At 35.1% G+C, this 20449-nt stretch overlaps 1 protein-coding gene across 3 annotated transcripts; it reads right to left on the bottom strand.

The window, feature by feature from the left end:
• Positions 1-352: 352 nt before the first annotated feature.
• LOC110705627 lies at positions 353-15956 on the bottom strand. Of its 3 annotated transcripts, XM_021883532.1 has the most exons (21): positions 15452-15956; positions 14934-15228; positions 13295-13892; positions 13120-13208; positions 12902-13000; positions 11516-12080; positions 10320-11417; positions 10091-10199; positions 7937-9621; positions 6879-7017; positions 6622-6745; positions 6452-6535; positions 4494-4635; positions 4160-4389; positions 3875-3970; positions 2878-3048; positions 2619-2798; positions 2253-2366; positions 1777-1959; positions 1511-1555; positions 353-1179 (listed from the first exon to the last, which is right to left on the bottom strand). In XM_021883532.1, exons 2-21 carry the CDS (start codon positions 15051-15053, stop codon positions 1045-1047), a joined length of 6006 nt encoding a protein of 2001 aa, XP_021739224.1. In that variant the 5' UTR covers positions 15054-15228; positions 15452-15956; the 3' UTR covers positions 353-1044. The 3 variants fall into 3 exon arrangements, with proteins under 3 accessions (XP_021739224.1, XP_021739231.1, XP_021739237.1); XM_021883539.1 differs by lacking the exon at positions 15452-15956 and having other exon boundaries at positions 13295-13939; positions 14934-15014; XM_021883545.1 differs by lacking the exons at positions 13120-13208; positions 13295-13892; positions 14934-15228; positions 15452-15956 and having other exon boundaries at positions 11516-11941; positions 12902-12987.
• Between the last annotated feature and the right edge of the window lie 4493 nt (positions 15957-20449).

Raw genomic sequence — 20449 nt, 5'->3', positions numbered from 1 at the left:
ACATTGTCCCAAGTGCATGGAAGGCTATGCCTGACATTTTACAAATTATGAATCATCATTTTGATTTTCAGTATCTAACTTCAAACTGTATTTGGTTGTAATATGAACTTGTTAGTCCTTGTCTAAACTTGACGAACTTTGTGAACAAAGTTTGAAAACATTTAAATTTTCACTAATTTTGTTATATTTTAATTTTTATGTGGAACATCTAACTCCTACAATGAAGTAGTCGTATAAGCAAGGTTGTCCCTGATTGATCCCCCCCCCCCCCTCTTTTTTCAAAAAAAAAAATTGTTTTGGGCAGTATCTTTGCAAATTGAATGTTAACTCTTGCGCACTAATTCTCCTTGACTTATGTTGTCAAAAACAAAGAAAATCCTTAATTGAGTTGAATGAAAACTCCTTTGAATGCACTAGAGTTCTCTTTTCTTCTATAGACATTGCAGCCAAACAGTGATCATAGCTTAGTTACGATTTATCGGAGCATCAAAAATGAAATAAGATCCTAGTAAGTCTTCCACTATGATAATTCTGTTGAAAGCCCTTCTCAGCATGACCTATGTAAAGAAATATCAACCATTGCTAGAAGTTTTGGCTCCAAAACAGTGGAAATAAGATCAAGAATCCACAGGCACAATGAACAGCTAAGAGAAAGGCCAGAGTGCACAGCTCACAGAACCTGGCTTAGATTCAGGATCTTCTGGTTCAACTGATTCTACTGACCAATGCTTGGGTAGACCTATCCAAGCAATATAGATCAGAACTCCAATCTAGTTCTTCCTGGGTTGATCTGTTTCAGGACTTTGACTTTTGAATTCCTTGGATGTTATCAAGTATGCCAAAGTCTCATTAGAACACTGTCCCAACTCAGATGTCAGATTGGCGATAACATTAACTAGTATACATGTAAATTTACAACCATATTAACACAAGGCGTCATCACCCTTGTAATTACATCAAGATATTGAAATTGCAATTCGTACAACAGACAACATTTTGATAACTGGAAAAATACATTGTTGCCCATTGAATTTACGGCTTTGTCTAGTTCAAATAACGCCTGCAGTTTTTCGAATTGCAAAAGCAGGGAATTTTCTTACCTTCATCCTCACGATTGAAATGATAATCGTAAGTGATTTCCTCCCCAGGATAAATATCTCTTTGAGCCAAAAACACAACCTGCAAGTGCAAATATAAAGCATCTCAGAATATCTGCATTTTTTAACTTAGCTAGACGATTAACAGGGTCATCCTCCAGATAGAAAGGGATGTTACTGACTGAATTGCCATTTCAATAACATGTGAAGAGAGAAATCTCTGATTATCTTATAATGTAACAAATAAAAAGAATGGTTTCTCAAATCCGTTATGCTGGCTTGTTATCATTCATCCTCGTTGCTGCTATGTACATATTTTGGCAAATGCATAACTATTTAAATCAAGTAAGCAATCTCATGAACATTTTATGAAGCAAAGCAACATAGCATAAAGAAGAAATCTGTTCCATTACCTTCTTTTCGCCCCTGACAGTCAACACTTTGGCAACACAGTTTGGCTGGTCACAGAAAATGACATGAACAAAATCAGTCAGCACATAAGTGCATATATATATATGGGATGATAAGGAGGTTAAATTAAAAGATCATTAAATCACTGAGCAGAAACAACCACCACCACCCCAAAAAAAGAGAGCATGCACAAAAGAAACTTTCTATATTTTTTTCTCCATGGGGAGGAACATTTAGGCAAGCAATAGTATCCAAAACAGCATATTACCTGGCATGAATGGTTGACAAACCGAGCTATCCCACCTTTGCAGGTAGCATCAATAATCTGTTCCTTGTCTATTCTAAAAAAGTAACATGCACTCTTATACTGAAGCTTTCTTCCTGACAGATACTCGGTCTCTCGTTTATCAGCAACACGGTGCCCCACTATCTCACCAACATATTCAACAACCTAAGAGATGCAGATGTAAAAAGAATAACATACCAGTAAAAGAAGCCAACAAGTCTAAACACTGTAATTAACCATAAAACATAGAGTTCAGCAGATATAGCTGCTCAATATCTGAAAAGTGAACTCAACCATGTTCAGCAGATACCAAAGTCAACTAATTTGATCATAACAACCAAACCATAGTACAAAAGTCATGTCTTATATTATCCTGCAATTAAATTCACATCAAGATTTTTTTTTTTTTTTTTAATTATTATTATTTAATTTTTTTTGTCAAGGATGAATGACCCTACCATAGCACCACGTTGAAAAAACTGTGACGTGTACAGACCAAGAGCATGGATACCGGATTTATACACTACCAAATGTTTCCAGCCCTTTGCTTGTTTGTATCGAGCATATTCTTTCTGCAAAGATGTTATGCATGTATTAGTTGATTTTCATCACTTAAATGCAATGACAATCCAACCCTTTGAGGAAGGTTTCAAAGACATATACAAAGACAAAATTGTGATAATCACTTATGCATTTCTGTGTCAGTTGTTGAATTCCCAAAAATTAAGCAATGACTATTTCACATGAAAAATGATATTGTGATATATGTTTGCTATCCATCCCACATTTACAAAGAAAGAGATTATGTTTAACTCTTTACATACCCGATAATCATGGTCTATATCTGAAACTGAAGGTTTAGGCAGCTTATTCCTGCTCAGCTTGTGTCTATTGATGTAAAGCCAAGCGTCTACTTGCACCTGAGTGACAAGGCACCCACCTTTACCCCTACGCTGATAGGAAGAATAATGCCCTCCATCTCCCTGGATTTTCCCTTTATATCCCTAGTTGAGAGGCAATCACATCATAAGCTTTCTAAAATATTCTGCACCATAAAGTGCCAAGAATTAACAACACTTGTACCTCTGTTCTGGCACAAGTTGGCTCTTCTTCTTGACCAGTTTCAGAATTGTCCTTGTTAGTATCATTATCATTCTCTAAATGACAAGTTCTGGAATCAGCATGAAACAAGCATCTTCCATAGAAACCAATCTGATCCCTGTCAACTCCTTCTACCTCACTTTGCAGCAGACCCTGCAAGCAACAAGGTAAGATACTTTGAGATGCCATCAATGATTATCATCAGACACTTTTTTTCCGTATAATTTTTTATTTTTTTTCTCTTCAGTGAGCAAGAAGGAACAAACTATCAATGATATGAAAGTAGCAGCCAAACCACATCTGGCCTCCATATCATGCCCTGAGAACATCTATATCACCAAGATAATAATGATAGGTTGATGATCATGCAGAGAGTTGGTTTTGGTTCTTTAAGCAGAGTATTTTCTTTAAAAACTGCAACACCTTCCTCACCTCAAGAAAACAATCCTTTGAATCAAGTGGCAATCACTACTGGCCATAAAAGACAATTTTGCAGATGATCACCTAGACTAGTTCTTTATCCTTCCCATTTTGTTTTATTCTTAAAGCAGAAATTGAATGATGACAAGCTTTGTATTAAATAAAACTTCTTAAAGCCAAAACCAGCAAGAATTGAAACTGAAAGGTAGAAAATTTTATTTAATATAATAATAGTTTCATCAATGAACTCTAATCCCTTAGAAATTTTAAATTTTTGAAATGTTTAAATTCTAGCTAACTTACTTAAATTCCCATGTCATAACTCATAAGTGAGGCAAATGTGGATGCCCACAAGGTAGCCAAGCTTAATTCTATATTCAAGAGAGGGAAATGTGGATGCCCAGTAGAAGAGGGTCCTATTGGGGTGATTGATGTTGTAAAATGCAAACGAAGACATTAACTTATTGATTGAAGTCCGTTTGAGTTTTACAATTATTACCATAAAGAAAAGGGTTCATCAATTAACTTAACTGGGAGCACCATATAAGCATAGGATTACCTTCTGATGAGCACACCATGGATGAAAGTAAGTACAACATGTCTCAACATAACATCGTATGCACGAACCACCAACGCGCTTGCATATATAGCATACCTGGAACAAGGAAATTAACTCAAGAAATTATGGGAAGAATGGGGGGGGGGGGGACTGTCACATTTTGCATAGATTGTTTCGTCAAAAATTTGAGACTTAAAAATTTGATCACGAAAAAAAGCAGAGATGAAGCAAAGTAATGTCTGATTTTTACTGTATGAAACTCCATCTACAGAACAAAGTGCTTACCATGTATTCTTTAAGGTTGGAAACACCTGAAATATCAAAGGCACTCATGGTATCCACATTAGGACATCTTGTTCCTGGAGTCCATAATCCACACACCATATGGACCCACTGCTTGACAGTTGGATCAAACAATCCTGATATTATGCTGTTATGCACTACTGGTTTTATGGAAGGACAGGGATGGCATGTTGCACTTTCCAAATTTTTCCGGCACTCCATTTTTGCTGGAACTGTGAAATTATTACTAAAATTAATACTCAACGCACTGCATACAATACAGGTTTTTAGTAGACATTGTTATAATGGCTACTAATAGCACAGGGAAAAGACATACCATACAAGGCTTCAGCTGAACCAACACTCATAATATGAGGTTCTGTTCGAATATCCCATGCTTTCAAAAGACTTTTCACCACATTGCGGCTGCCAAATGCACGAGTCATGGCCCCATCACCATAACCACATAGGACACAAGCCTAAAGTAGACAAATCATCAATATAAGTTGTTTAAAACCAATACAGATGTAAATCAGACAGAATAAGAACACACACACACACACCCTCCCCTTGGGAACCCCTCAAAAACAATTAAAACTGAAAGAAGATAAAATTTCATGCAGCACCTCCATTTCAGTAATGCTTAACCCTTGTTATACTAAACCAAGCAAAAGCCCATGCAAGCTATGCAAGGAATAGGACTCTTACTGCTTCTAAAAGGGTTGGAAATCGACACCTCTACGTCAACCAAATTAAGTACATATAAGTATTTGCAATGAGGACTTAAATTATTGAATACCACACTACTACCAGGAACTTAATACAAGTTCAAATAATTCAAGTTTGATCATCCGCCAAATTCATAAACAATTCATATACCTCCTTCATTCTTTCTAATAAATATAAGCAATGTATTTCTTTTTGGAAAGTTGCAATACTATTTTTTTTTTAAAAACGAATTTAGAGAATATCTATCCTCATTACATGGGTCCTTTTTTGTTTTCTCTATATCTCTCTATAATACTCTCTCTACATATCTACATTTCCACCTCTGATAGTTGACTTAGGCTGTTAGGCATCCCCGCCGAGGGGGGGGGGGGGTTCCTTGGTTAACCCCCCGATGGTAGCTGACATTTGCAAATCCTGGCACACAAGCATCCAGAGCACAAGGTCCCCAGGTTCCAGACCCGAAACAACTAGTATATAGGGACAGAGGGGGTATAGCATTCTTCTCATAGAATACATAAGTAGATGTACTGGCACAATGGTATATGGTTCATAATCAAAATAATCTAAATTTTCAATAGGTTTACGGACTGTTATAGTAATCTCCCAATCTCCCTTTCATATATTATGCAGTCTGCAGTCTCTGCACAAGTCTTCTTCCTACAAAACATATAAATTTCCATTGTCTGGCTCAGTTTATTAGGCAGGTCCTTTCCATTTTTGAATAGTCAATGTGTTAAAGGGATACTAATAAAAGAAAAAGTAATACAAGTGACAATAATAATTAAACATTCTCAGTTAGCAGTGACAGCAGACGGATGGAGAGAGAAAAAGGGAGAAAATTCAAAGGACCAATATGCATCTGCAATTAGTCTTCTCAGTGTTCTACATAGACTGCTACCATCGCTTCTCCCTAATTATTTGACATACTACCTCTTTCTTCACTAAAAAACTCTTAACAAAATACATTTATTTGCCTTTGCTTAATGTACCCTAAACTAATCTATATATCACCTTCCACAATTATATTTATACAAATATCCCACATGTTATTGATACTGAAAGTCAAACCTACCTTTGTCAAAAGCATTTTATTCTAAATAAATGTATCCCTGAAAGATAGCATTCTTCTGGCCCGTAAAGTAATGAATCAGATAAATATAAGTTATATGTGAATTTTGGAGCTGATTGATCCATGTTAGAGGACCATCTCAACCAAAAGCTTAAGCTGATGGTTGAGGCCCAGGAATATGTTTTATACTCTATCACGCCCCCTCACACGAGAGCCCATTGGGCTAGAAGTATGGATGCAGCATGAGCCCTCCTCATACCCAGCGCTTAATATTCCACTTGAAAGTGGGGGGTGGATGAGATTCGAACCCGTGACCTATGTGTCACGTTGGCTCCGATACCATGAGCTTTTGGTTGAGATGGTCCTCTAACATGGTATCGTCCTCTAACAATCCAGCTAGTGTGATCACTAACCCATAATGTGTAGCGTCTTTTTTAGAATCACACCAAAAACTAAAACAAAAAACTAGAAATCTGAAATTGAAAATAGAAGCTTACAACATCCTTAGAGCTAGTTTTGCATGGTCTGCAATACCAATCCCCTTTTGGCACTCTTGAAATCCCATAGCAAGCTTGATGGACCTGTAAATTTATGAGAGAGAAATTTTACAGTATATTTTTAAGAGGCTAAAAAAGAACTAGCTGAGATTCCAATCACTACTGCATACTTGGATTGAGCAATGTCCACACTCCAACAAACAGTTAGCATTGTCTTTGTTTGAGATTCCACACACACAGCATAATTTATTCACTTCTGACATCAGAGAACTACTGTGCAGTTTTCTACAGGATCTGAATCAAGAAGCAAAAACCAATCAGATAAGAAAAGCCATGGCAGGACTGAATCTGCATTAATACTGGAAAACATTGCTTCAGCATATTATTCAGGAGAATCAAAACTCTATGATCTCCTGGTTCTCCTCACCTTCTACCAGTATCTCTACTTTTACCACCATCACATCTTTCAGCATCTTTCAGTGTGATCATTTTCAATCCACATACTGTTGGTTGTGCACTCATTACATTCTGGGAACGACTGATATCTGCAGCTATGAGTTTGTTACCTATAGCAAAACCCAATTATTGCTCTGTCAGTGCATTATAACAAATAATACATTATCAAAACTAGAGTACATGTGAGAATATGCATCAAACACTTAAGAGAAGATCCCTATATCTGACCAGAATAGATCGAGGAGGGAGCAAGCAGAAAACAAGAGAGGGCATTGCTGCAGAGCATTAAACTCAGGAACCTAAAAGGCTAAGATATATGATAAACATTTAGCAAGTAATGTACCATACAAAAGCAATACACTTAAGATATCTGTCAGCTAGCACCTCTCTCACACCTTATGTCTACCTGAGCACAGCACAACTCTCATTCGTCATATTTCATTAGACACTATGTATTCATCTCTAGGGAAAGGAGCAGCATCATAATTCATAAGTTCATTGCAGAGATGGTCAGCGGCGGACCTGCCCTTGTGCCTGGCCAGGGCCCAAAAAAATTATTAAGTTTTTTTAAAAATAAATAAATAAATTAGTTTGTTAATTATTGTGATTATTATTTTAGGTCAATTTTAAGCTTGTTAATTATTAGTTAGTATTGTAATCTTGTCAATTTTCTATTTGGATGATCTTTGTAAATAATTTTTCTTAGGAATTTTGGTAAAAAAAAATTTTTACATATTTGGTTATCGATTGTGACTCACCAGTCGGAAATTCCTGGGTCCGCCACTGGAGATGGTATCAGAATCCAAGAGAGTTGTTTACATATAAAGGCACTATCTTAGCTAATCAATTAGACAGTGAGAAAGATCACAGAAAATCTAATTGTCATAAAAGCTCAAATGGATTTTGTTCCTTTATCATGCACCCACAAGAAATTACAAGACCACTACAAGATTGCACATATAAAAGCAGATGCCAGAGTGAGGAATATTGATCCAAGACGCAAGCAAGCCTTAAATTTTAATATGATACCTCTCATAGATAACTCATAGAGGCTGCGCATACGGAGTTCCTTGGTCTTTGATGCAGAAGCTGGGTGAGAGGTTGAAGTATTTAGATTAATTTCACCTCCTTCCGGCGCATCAGCATTATCAGGTTGTGTATTTTGCAGGTGCATTTTCTGAGTCTCCTGATTAGAAGCATCTGACCAAACCTTATTGTTTCTGCTATCTTGGCCTTGATAGGAACTAGATGGTACATTATGGCGTTCTCTACCAACATAGCAGCAGATATTCTTCTTCTTTTTTATTGAAGGCACCACCGGTTCTTTCTCAAACTTAGCATGTCTTTTGGAAGCTTTTAGAACCTGGCTCAGAGGAACAATCTTTGGTGGCTTTAATTGGTCAATATCTAGTTCCTGATCACATATAATACCATACTTTCCACAAGCAACAGGCTTCATCTTTTGGCAGTCCTTCGCACTGTTCTTCCAAGTTCTATCAGAACTTGGTTTGTGCAAAGCATATCTTTTTACAGCTTCGGTAGCCTTGACAACTTCAGGAGGCCTGACTTGTTTTATCTTTTTGACAAGAGCATTTTCTGGCATATCAACGGAGTCGTCATTTCCCTTCAATGGTTCCTGATCACTGGTCTCACCCTCCACAATGTTATATATCCCATTACAATCTCTTTTACGAGAAAGCATTTTGGCTGCAAACAAGGCAGACCTTCCCTGCTTGAGACAATTATAGCTTGAACTAACATTAAGCATTGTAGATGTATTTTGATTAGACTGACTTGAGAAGGTGAATGTTGTTCCTAGCATCTTCCATTTATTGGTACGCTTTCTCTTTTTACACTTAAATCCATTCTCATTTTGAGTCTTATTCGGATTTTCATCAGAACTACCTCCAGACACTGTAAAACTTTGCAATTCATTTGAATTTGAATATGTTTGCCTAAATTCATAAATTTCTTTATGATGAACTACATTTTCCAACACTGACAAAGATTTTTCTTCAGTAGATCTAGTGTTACCATCAGAAACTTGTAAATTTCTAACACTATCAATTGCTTCATCAGATGAACTTATGGAAACGGCAGATGATCCTTGATCTGCTATTTGGCCATTGTCACATACTTTATGACCGCCATCAACAGTACCAGAATCAATCCTGTCGACCTCATTAGATGCTTGAGTAACAACTGGTGCAGAACAATCAGAAGAAATGTCCAATAATTCTTTCCTTTTCAACTCAGCTGCCTGGTTCGATTTGAAAATATCTTTAGCGGCAAGCTCTTCCAAGTAAGTTTCAGATTCTTTCCTAGAGTCCAACATATGCGCTGTTGCATCCGGAAATCTCATTTTCGAATTTGCATTTGCATTGGGAGGAACATCTGTCCACTGAGAATTTCCACAATCTAGTTTGACATTATGTTCCTTTTCCTTATGATTGCACTCTATTCGGAACGCTTTTTCATTAGACACGCAGTCATCAGAAATTTTTGAAGTACTATATGTAGGGGTTTCAACAATTGCAATGCTTTCTTGCTTCTTTAAACCATACATAGAGCCACTACCTTTGGATTCCTGCTTTCTCTTTGAGCATACTTTCTGAACATTGTAATAGCACCTGGATGAAATATGAGAAGATGATTCTCGAGTACATCCTTGCACCACGTTACAGTCACATTCCATGTTTTCTTGTCTTCCAACACTGCCAAAGAAAATGCAACAATCAAGAAAGTATCAAAACTGAAGATAACAATTTAATGAACTCTAGGACACATATGACTAGGCCATTCAAGAAGGGTTCAGATTACTTAACATTGAAACCGAACAGGGGCAGCACTCATATTTCCAAGTGTCCCCACAAAAAATTATCTCACAGATGCTAAACTATAGACTGGTTTGACACTTCCACTGTTGTTAGCTTGTAGCTGCTTTTGTCTTTCAGGATTCATTTAAAATCTTATTGCAGTAACTTCCAGAATTCACTTAAGGGTTTAGAACTATTGTTTTAATAGTTTCACTGAAGCTCTTTTAAAGTTTATAGCTTTGCACAGTTAGAAGGTCTTTAACAAGAACCAGCCAATAACATCAGCAGAGGCTCTGCGCAGAAAAAAAATCTAGTTAACTACTCAATATATTATTACTACTAAAGCTTGCATGAAATAAAAGCTAACCTCAGTTCAGACTGTTGCGTTGGCTGTTGATTACTAGTATTTTCATTATACTTGCCAGTTAACTTAGAAAATATTGTCATCTCTTCAGAATTAGCACCCGAATTTGTACCTGTAAAGACAAAACACTACTTGAAGTCCCCTAAATACACAACAATCTATTTATGTTCTTATTGGATAAAATAAAAGATATGTGTTGCCTGTTGCATAGTCCCTTTTCTAATAACCTCACCTTTATTATGACCGACATCAGGCAGGAGGGATGGTGAGGTAATATGTCCAACAGAAGATTGACGCCCATGTCTTTGTGCTTCAAACGACCCTTGATCAATAAATAAGCCCTGTGCTCTCAAATCAAGAATGCCACAGTTCTCAATTTGTTGTAAGTGGTTGGAATGGATCTTTGGTTGCTGATCAAGTGCAAGGGAAGCATCCGGTGGCCTTTCCTTAGATGATTTGTCTATATTCCCTAAAGCATGAAGCTTCAAGCTCTCAATTCTTGTATGTGAGTTTACAGCTTCAAAATCTTTACTAAAAGAACCATGACCTGTAGCCGCCGCGGACAGTGGGGTGAAATCAGTAGAAGTTGCGTGCAAGGTTGAACTTGTTCTAGAATTCAAAGATGGATTTTTCAGTTTATTGGAGAATTGATCTCGGTCAAGATTGCTTGCCAGGTTACACGCATTTCTAACGTAGTTTGAAGCTCCAGAGACATCTGACGACATCTTCGCCATCCCATACATGCTAAACTTTGCAGCAGGCAATACAGTACTATTAGGATTACAAGGTTCCCCATTTCTAGCAAAACCTGAGCTTTCCATTGGCTTAGCATAATGCCAAGAGCTTGATCCACTCCCAACATTGGATCCTTCATTCCCACATGTAGCATCCATGGTTTTGCTCATCTTATTTGGTAAAGCTGTTTTATTGATGTCTAAAGGCCTGATTGGTGGGTCTCCATTACATGAAAAGTCTATCAATACAGACCTGTCTACGTGAGGTTGGTAATGAACTGTCCAAGGACTGAGAGGATGGCAGTGTTTCATCCTTCTATTGATTTCCTTAGGATACAAATTCCCTCCAGCTGTAGAATTAGAAGGGGGGACTTTCACTGAATTTGTAAAATTAATATGCAGCCCATCTTTTAAGTGTTCCGCATGAGCAGCACCATTTGTAGAAATCAGTGCATTATTAAGAGGGCCTGCCACGAATGAAGTTAGAGCATTATTCAGAGGACCTGACACAAATGTTCTTTTTTCTCTGCAGGAATCAGGGGCAGAATGGTGAAAAATTTGCTGCTGCTTTTTCTCAGAGACCTTTGCATTTGTCACTGCATGAGAAGGCATTACAACATGTAAATAATCAAAAATAAATAAATAGTAGATTAATTTGCATAGATAATAGACTCGGAAAGTCCTCTTAACGCACAGTTTTGATTCAGCATCTCCTGGGCAGTAGTTATCTGGACTCCACCAGTGTGATGTCTCATAGCTGGTAGAGAAACAGTTCCTGAACCCCAACTCAGCTGAGATGGCTGCCCAAGCTTCAACTCAACACTAGAAGAAATAGGACCTCTCTGGCGAACAACTTCATCCTTTGAATTATTGTTGGCTTTGGAGCCAACGCTCTGCAAGTTCAGAAAAGCAGAACTAGACGAATTCTCACAAGAGGAGGTAAAGTGGAAGGACCTTGAGAGACAACCATCCCCTGGTCCATCTTTATCACTCAGCAATGTCGGCCTTAAATTTCTTGAAGTGCAAGCTATTTGGGCATTTTTAAATATTTGATTAGGAAAATCCTGGATTGCTCGAGGTCTACTAGGGGAAACATTATTCCGAGGCTGCATTGAAGACTCTGCAGATGAATTAAACAGACTAGACATGTCAAAAACCTTCCTCTCGTCAGCAACAGTCATGCTGCTATTTGCCAAGCCAGAAGTTGCTAACAATCCTTCCGGCCAGTCCCATCCTCTATGATCCCCTGGAGCCCTAATCTAAATCATTATAAAAATATCACCCCTCATCTCCATAATTAAAATACATGCCAATAAGAATTAAAGAGTTAATGCAAAACAAGCAAGCAAAAATGCGCTACACCCTATTTGATAGCAAAGCCAACATACTTAATACTATACTACAGTAAATAATGCTGTAGAAGTCAGGTCACATCCAACTCCTAGCAAAGCATTAGAATACCAAGGTTCTATTTAATGTTTTCAAGTCTAAATTCAGATTAATTTCATTACTTCCAGGAATTTATTTGAAATGAAATATATAAACAGCCAAATCCAATGACCTGCAAGAACTCAAGTGGGCAGACAGGTATATAGTCATAGGTAGCAGATATTATTATGTTAGATTGATTGGATACAAGTTAGAAGGTAGACATCAATTTACTGCAGGAAAAGTAAGAATGATGGGGCCAAGAGAACAGTAAACAAACCCCTTAGAGTTCATAATGAGTTTAGCCATGGGGCATCACGAGAGTAAGTATTCCTATTACCACTAAACCAAAATAACAGATGGAAAATGGACAATGCCAGAAGGGTGACAGAATTGCGTCTAATTAGAATAATCATAAAATGCTGAATTTTCTAGTGACAGTAATTTGCTATACAGAAAAGCATGAACGGCACATTGGCACAGACTCATTCCATAACTGGGTGCAAAGAAAAGAAGGCATATGGGGCATAATTATGTCGATGATAAGTGGCAAAAAAATAATGCATGCATAGAAACTCCTAAACAAATATTCTACAGATTATAGAAGTCAGCTACAAGAATACATTCCAAATGAATTTAATTTATATCATACCCCGAACTTCTGGAGGTACATTTTACGCCATTGAGCAATGCTATCACCGCTATCCATGCGAACAGCATACCCAGGATTAACATCAGATAAACCTGAATGCTGCATTAGAACAAAGCAGAATGTGCTTTCAGAAGTCTGCAAATAGATATAACGTAGACAACACAGCAGAAAGCCACATGGAAGCTACACAGATATCAGCTTTTGACTATTACAATTACCTCGCAAAATTTAGACACTGACATTCGCATACCATGGCATGAGCATAGAACTCCAAAAAGACCTGTGTTGCTGAGAAGTAGATCTCCACCTTTTCAACCAATCATGCAGGCAAATCAGATTTTCAACCAAAACACTGGTTAATATGAGGATTGAGAAAGGGAGAAATTAACTCACATGCACCCATGCAGAAGACACGAGGATACCCACTCACAACTGAATTTTGTTTCTTATGGACAGAAGTTGAAGCTTGCAAAGATGCATCTGGAAAATTATTGCTGCTTAAAGGAGCACAAGTTACCCCTTTTTGCAAAATATTACTCCCATTTTCAGTCTGAGAGCCAGGATGAGTGATGGATGCCCTCAGGGCACTAAGGTCTTCACTTAGGCCATGACTACTACCATTATTTGCATTCATAATAGACCTCGAGGGAAAAATAGGGTGTATATCTACTACAGCTCTTGCATTATAGTTTGCGCTATTCTGCAACAATTGCCAATTTTTCATTGTACCAATATTTCCCTGAGCGGGAGTATCTAGAATACAGCCTCCACTGGAAGAATGCACATTTGACTGTCGCTGTAAATCATATTGCAAGAGAGAAGGTGGGGGTGATAACAGAGAGCAAAATGAACTTCCGGTTTCAAGTTGGGTTGGCTTGCATGAACCAAAATTCAATATATTGGATGTGGGTGCCTGTTTCATTTGAGAAGACAGTGGTCCTTGTTCTCGCATATCACGGGGAAGAATACAGTGGCTCATGTTTGTATTCAACTGCAGACCAGGTAATTCAAATCATCATAGTTGTTGGATTTCAGCAGCTACAGTTGTGTTAAACATGCAAAGATTGCATGCAACATGAACCAGTAGAAAAATGGAAAGACAACATAAGTAAGCACCATGTTTCTAGATAAGATTCACATAAGATTTACATGTCAGATCCTATGCTCCAACATAAGATGGACAAAACATTTGAAGCTTTGAACCCCAACATTTACCATGTGCCTTGCTTTAATCAAATGAAAGGAACATAAATGTAACCATGATGCCAGTCATGCCACACTACATTGAGGATGACAAAAGGTTTGATTTGAGTAGCATTACTTATTTGACATACTTAGTCCTACAAGAATAAATTAGTGGCCATTGTTTATTGCAAGTCTCGTAAAGAAAAGTTTCTCAAATTATCAACCGAAGGAAGTAGAATTTCTCAAACTAGATGAGTTCCTATCTTGTCTACCAAAAATTGTTACCTTTTAAGTCTTCTTCTTCCCGGATTGGTTTCTATGCTCAATCATATCAACAAATTTTAGCTACATGTGGATTTTGAATAGAGTTATTTCCCCTTCAACCTTAAACAATCCATACACTATACATTATGATCAATCCATTATATGTTATGCTCTTCTATAGGTGTTCTAGATTTCGGAATGACTGGATCTCAAAAAGGGTCCACAAAGACAAGAATGTCAACCGTGTCATGGCTAAAGCACAACTCAATACAACAGCACTTCCTCTACACATGCCATGTCTCATACATATCGATGCATTTATACATGTTCATAAGCTCACTGTATATCAAATATACATTTAATGACTGAGAAATCAGCCAACCAACATCGATAATGTACGCGTAATAAAACACATTATATTGTACATAAAATATATTAATGAATCAATACAAAAACACAAAAAAGTTCTTGCCAATTATCAGCTCAATGTCATTCATGATACACTTCCAACTTATATAGAACATGCAAGACCAAAAACTTCACAAATTGCAAACCACAAATCTTAATTAAAATTTACAGTTACCTGATTCCTAGCTTCCTGCTGGAGCTGAATTTGCTCAGAAGAAGAAGCAACCCTCAAACTCGAACCCAAACCCGGACTTGGTGATTGCATACCACATTTCATCTGCCAACCATTTTCCATAACTCAAACCACCACCGCCTTCGCCGCCGTCACCGCCACCAACTTCCCCCCTTCCCTCCCCCCCCCCCCCCAACCAAAAAAAAAAAAAAAAAACACTACCCAAAATTACTGATCAATTATTCAATTTCCACCATCAAAAATCATCAGAATACAAATTAAACTGACATAGAACATCCTGAAAATGCAGAGAAGCACATAAAAATTAGAACATTTACAATCAAAACAAACATTAACAGACTATAGGTTATAAAATTAAACTAATAAATTGAACTTTCTGGCATTTTATAACTCTCAAAACTAATTATTCCAATAAACAAATTAAAAAGCTGAGTATAAATTAAAGCTTACTGAATAATAAACAAAAGCAGGAGAAAAAGAATAAAAAAGAAGAACAATACCTTTTTTTTTCTGGATATTGCAATTGTTCTTGTCATCAACTATGCTTCTCAGCAAGAGTGAGAGTGAGGAAAGACAGAGGACAGAGAAAAAAGGAACATGGGAGTGAACAGAAGAAAGAGGAATTCGAGGTGTTTTTTTTTTTTTTTTTTTCCTTCTTTTTCTACTCCTATTATTCCAACGCACTATTATTATTTACTCATTTTTTGTTTTTTTGAAACATTATTACTACGTATTTACTCATTTTTTATTATTGTTGCTAAATTAAATAGGGCCCTTTGACTCATTTGATAGGTCAACATCTCTATCTTGTTGTAGGGTACTATTATGTGTTACTAAATGTAACTTATTTTTTTTATTTATCCATTTTGTTTTTGGAAATTTAACTAAGTAAAATAAAACTCATGGGCACAAGCCGCACAACCACACAAGCATAATGTAACTAGTGAATGAGGGATAACTCAGTTGGTAAGAGCTTTCCTCCCGGTTTCAGGTGATCCTGGGATCGATTCTCATCTCTGCCCTAAGTGGCTTATATGAACCAAAAAAAAAATGTAACTAGTGAATTTTTAGCTATGGTCAACTTTTATTAGACAGCAAGTGTATGTCAAAATGGTTGATGTTTTTTAAGTGATCCATCCTTGTACGTAGCTAGCATTGGTATAAAACATATGAGTGTGCAATATATTAGAATGGACATCATCTTCATCATCAAATATCTCAAACTCCATGTCTTTCATACTAAAATTCCTCATATCGTGCCCCCCATTATATGAGTTGAGCCAAAAATATAGCCCCACGTCATCGGTAAAATAGATACAATTGCATTGCAATTGTTAGGCTCGTTCTTTTGGATTGAAGTCAAAAGTCTTGAGCTAAAAAGACTTTTTTTGGACTAGATTATTTATCAAAATATGAATTTATAATTAATATGAATATAATAATTAATTATAATTAATAAATATATGTGTAAAATCTATATTAATATAAAAGAATGGGTTCAATATAGGTTTCATGTCAGTTAATGCTTCATATTATACAGAATGATACCTACTGCTACTATATTAGAATATTGTTAAACAGAATGATACCTTCTGCTATTATATTAGGGATATTGTTAAACATAATGAATCTTTCTGCTACTATATAAGGAATTCTAAGCTTTTGCAAAATTTGAGCTAATGTCTGATGCTCACCAGGTGTTTAGAATGGACAAGAAGTATTGGCTTATCCCCGCATATGCAGATGAAGATCTAGAAGGATGCTAGAACTTCAGGGTCTAAATTATCCATCAAAGCCTGACCTTACAAAATTTGAGATTATTATGTTTGTATGGTGGTTATGCTATGTTAGGTTAGACCTAAGTAGGGGTGCTTATAATGCAAGTCGAGTTTGAGTTTGGGGTATCTCAACTCGACTCGTTAACATATCGAGTCAAATCAAGTCGAGCTTTGATCGAGTCGACTTTTGACTGAGTTGGTCTTGAGAAGCTTGATAATTGATTTGGTCTCAGTAGAATCCCTAGTTAGTGTAACACTTGTTCCTTTTCATTATTTTTGTATTATAAAAAATATACATGTGATGATATGAGTACATAAATGTTATATATTTATGAATTATTATTGTAATATAAAGTTTTTGAATCAAAATATTTTTATTTTATATTAAACATAGTAATATATAAAGGAATTCAAGTTTCCCACGAGTTTTCAAGTCGAGTATTGAGCTACTCGACTCATTAACATTTCGAGTCAACCTCGAGCTCAATCGAGTTGAGTTTTGACCGAGTTGAGCTCGAGTAGCCCGTAAATTGTCTCGTCTCATAAGCACCCCTAAACCTGAGTTCTTAATAAAATAAAAAAAATAAAAAAAGGGTTAGACCTGAGTACTTACAATATTCACAATATTTTTTGCTTACTAATTTCCTCCGCATCCTACACTTATAAACAAATTTGGATTAGTTTGTTATACTAGCATTATTATAATCTTCTCACATGTCCAGTTTTTTTTTTTTTTTTTTGATAAGATTCACGTGTCTGTTAGGTTCTTATAGGCTTAAACTTTAATTATTCTCTCATACTCATGGTTCCAAGACCCTAATAATTACAATTTTCACAATAATTTTTGCTTACTAATTTCCTCCCCATTGTAACTAGATTTTTATTTTACTAGATTAGACCCGTGCGACGCACGGATTACAAAAATTACTGAAATGAAATAGCTTATTTCTATATATTATTTATTTATCCGTATATACTTATAAATTAGATCATAAAAGATATCCAGCTATCATCATAAATTACATGAGTAACAAAATATAAAAATGAAAGTCAATATGATCTAATCAAACTATATCTAAGAGTTCAAAATACATACCAATTTATATACTCCATATCTAAGAGTTCAAAATACAAAGTAAAAATACTTGTAAGTTAAAGATCTTAATTTAAATAAATAGAAGCACCTTAAAAATATAAAACAATGCTAACATTTACTTCTTAGCATCCTTATAAAAAATTAATAATAACACTCTTGAAAAAAAACTTCGTAGTTACCTAAAAAGTTTCAGCTCGATATCAATTTATTTATTCCAACAAAAAAAAATGTATTTATTTATTGACACAATCAAAAGATTGAAAAAAAATGATTAAAAAAAAAATAACCAATTCCTATATATATAACATCATAAGTGCATTTGGCGGGGAATTTTTTTATGAGAAAGCGACACATATACAGTTTGGGAGAGAGGATAATGTCAGCAGTTTTCTGTTAAAGTAATAGTTAATAGATTATAAGCACCAAATAAAAAAGATTATTTTTGTCATAAAAATAATATAAAAGATTTGAAATGATATTATTATAATTGTATCAAATATTCACAGAAAAAAAAGGTTAAAAAGGAAAGGGAAATTTTAGAGGGAGAAAGTAGCACCAGGATGTGACATGTGTCACTCCCGATATCTATTTTAGCATTAAGTTAGTGATTTTTTACTCCATGGTATTCAACTTCTAAACAAATTTAGATTAGCTTGTTATATTACCATCATTATAATCCCCTCACATGTTCATTGCATTCTTTGTTGTCTCACCTTTAATTATTTCTCTCTCACACATGGTTTTCCAAGACCCTAATAATTAGGATGTTCACTAAAATTTTTGCTTACTAATTTCCTCCTCATTGTAACATGCTCTTTTTTTTTTGTGTTCAACTTATAAGCAAATTTTCTATACAATAAGTTTTAATGGTTCTTTACGCGTGCTATACGGGAGAACCGAGTTTTTGACAATAATATTAACATGAGTAAATGTTATTGCATTCATTATGTTTTAAATGGTTAACGTAATGTGGTGTTGGAAACATGTAACAAAGTACTCCCTTCATTTTTAAATACTTGCTCAATTTTTTTATGCGTGGAGTTTAAGAGAAATTGGAAAAAGTACGGAGTGATAAAATATGGAGATAGTGGGGTAGGTGGATGAATAAAAAATTATAAAAAGCAAAAGTAGTTGAGAGAATTGGAGAGAATTTGAAAATAATAAAATTTGATTTATGTTGGGTCCAATAGTTAAGAAAAATTAATTAAATATTATAAACCTTTTTAAATAAGGAAATGGAGCAAGTACTTAAAAACAGGTGAAAATGAAAGTAGAGCAAATATACAAACATGGAGGGAGTTATTAGCCACTATGACCATAATACATATTGCTCACAAATATCAAATTAAATATGCAAGTTGGGACTTTCATTATTTGGGCCTCTTAGATTTTTGGGCCCTATGTCGTAGGTCTCTTTGCACGGGCTATTAGACAACCTTGTGGTGCTTCTTTCTCAGATGGTAAGTCATAATCTTCTTTTATACTCGTATGCTGAATTACTGACCTTAACCACACACATTCAATACTAGCTTATTATATTGCTAAAATACTAATCAACTAAGGATTTGTTTTATTTACCTTATTTTTACTTCATTTAAGTCTAATATAATATAAGTGAAAATCAGGTGAATATATGAACACACCATAAATCTAATTTATCTTCACTGTTAAAACTTAAAATTGTTCCTTTAATTATAGATTTTTACGAGTTAAAACTTTTTTTTTAGTAAGTTTTATTTTTGCTAAATTTTATTTCCTGAACTTAACTTATTCTAAATTGTTATTGAAAATAATGGTAGTTATTGTTTCAAACAAAGTTACTAAAATCAAGAAATCTCTAAAAGTGGTATGATTTTTTATTGTCAATTTTTAACATTACGATGATTTTAATAAATTTGACTAATTTTTTATACTATGTAATTCTTGTTGGTATTTTTTTTAATAAATATATCATATAATTTTAAAAATAAAACTTTCTTTAAAAAAAAGTTTGAAAATTTGGCTTACATATATCATATATCAACCAGTACAACCTTCAGCATAGTGGATCTTAGACTTACAGAACTACTGTAGGCATATTTGGCTTCATCACGGTCCTTGCACTATCCTTCACGGTTCTTTCTGCACTGTAAGCAAATTTCAATTTCTACCCTAATTTACTGTAATTTTATTTTTTGTTTGGAATTTAAATGAGCTTTTCATGTTTAATATTTTGTAATATTGTTCATGTGTTTAGAATTTCCCTTAATTTTATAACTTATTGTTTCAGGTAAAATTTTAATTTGTAAATAATTTCATGTAATTTCAACAAATCTAACTTTGATAAGATTTGAGATTATTAATGGTGACTTTGAGATGATTAAGGTTGAAATCTTAATTTGTTTCATGTAAAATTTTAATTTGTAAATAATTTCATGTAATTTTAACAAATCTAACTTTGATAAGATTTGAGATTATTAATGGGGACTTTGAGGTGATTTAGGTTGAAATCTTAATTTATTTCATGTAATATTTTTAATTTGTAAATAATTTAATGTAATTTAACAAACGTAACTTTGATAAATACCTTTAAGTGTCGCACAAGGGCTAATGAAGAATGTTATTAGAATATTTAATGAGAACTT

The sequence above is a fragment of the Chenopodium quinoa genome, unplaced genomic scaffold (assembly GCF_001683475.1).
Source record: "Chenopodium quinoa cultivar QQ74 unplaced genomic scaffold, ASM168347v1, whole genome shotgun sequence".
NCBI lineage: Eukaryota > Viridiplantae > Streptophyta > Magnoliopsida > Caryophyllales > Amaranthaceae > Chenopodium > Chenopodium quinoa.
This window is presented reverse-complemented; position numbering and strand designations above follow the sequence as displayed.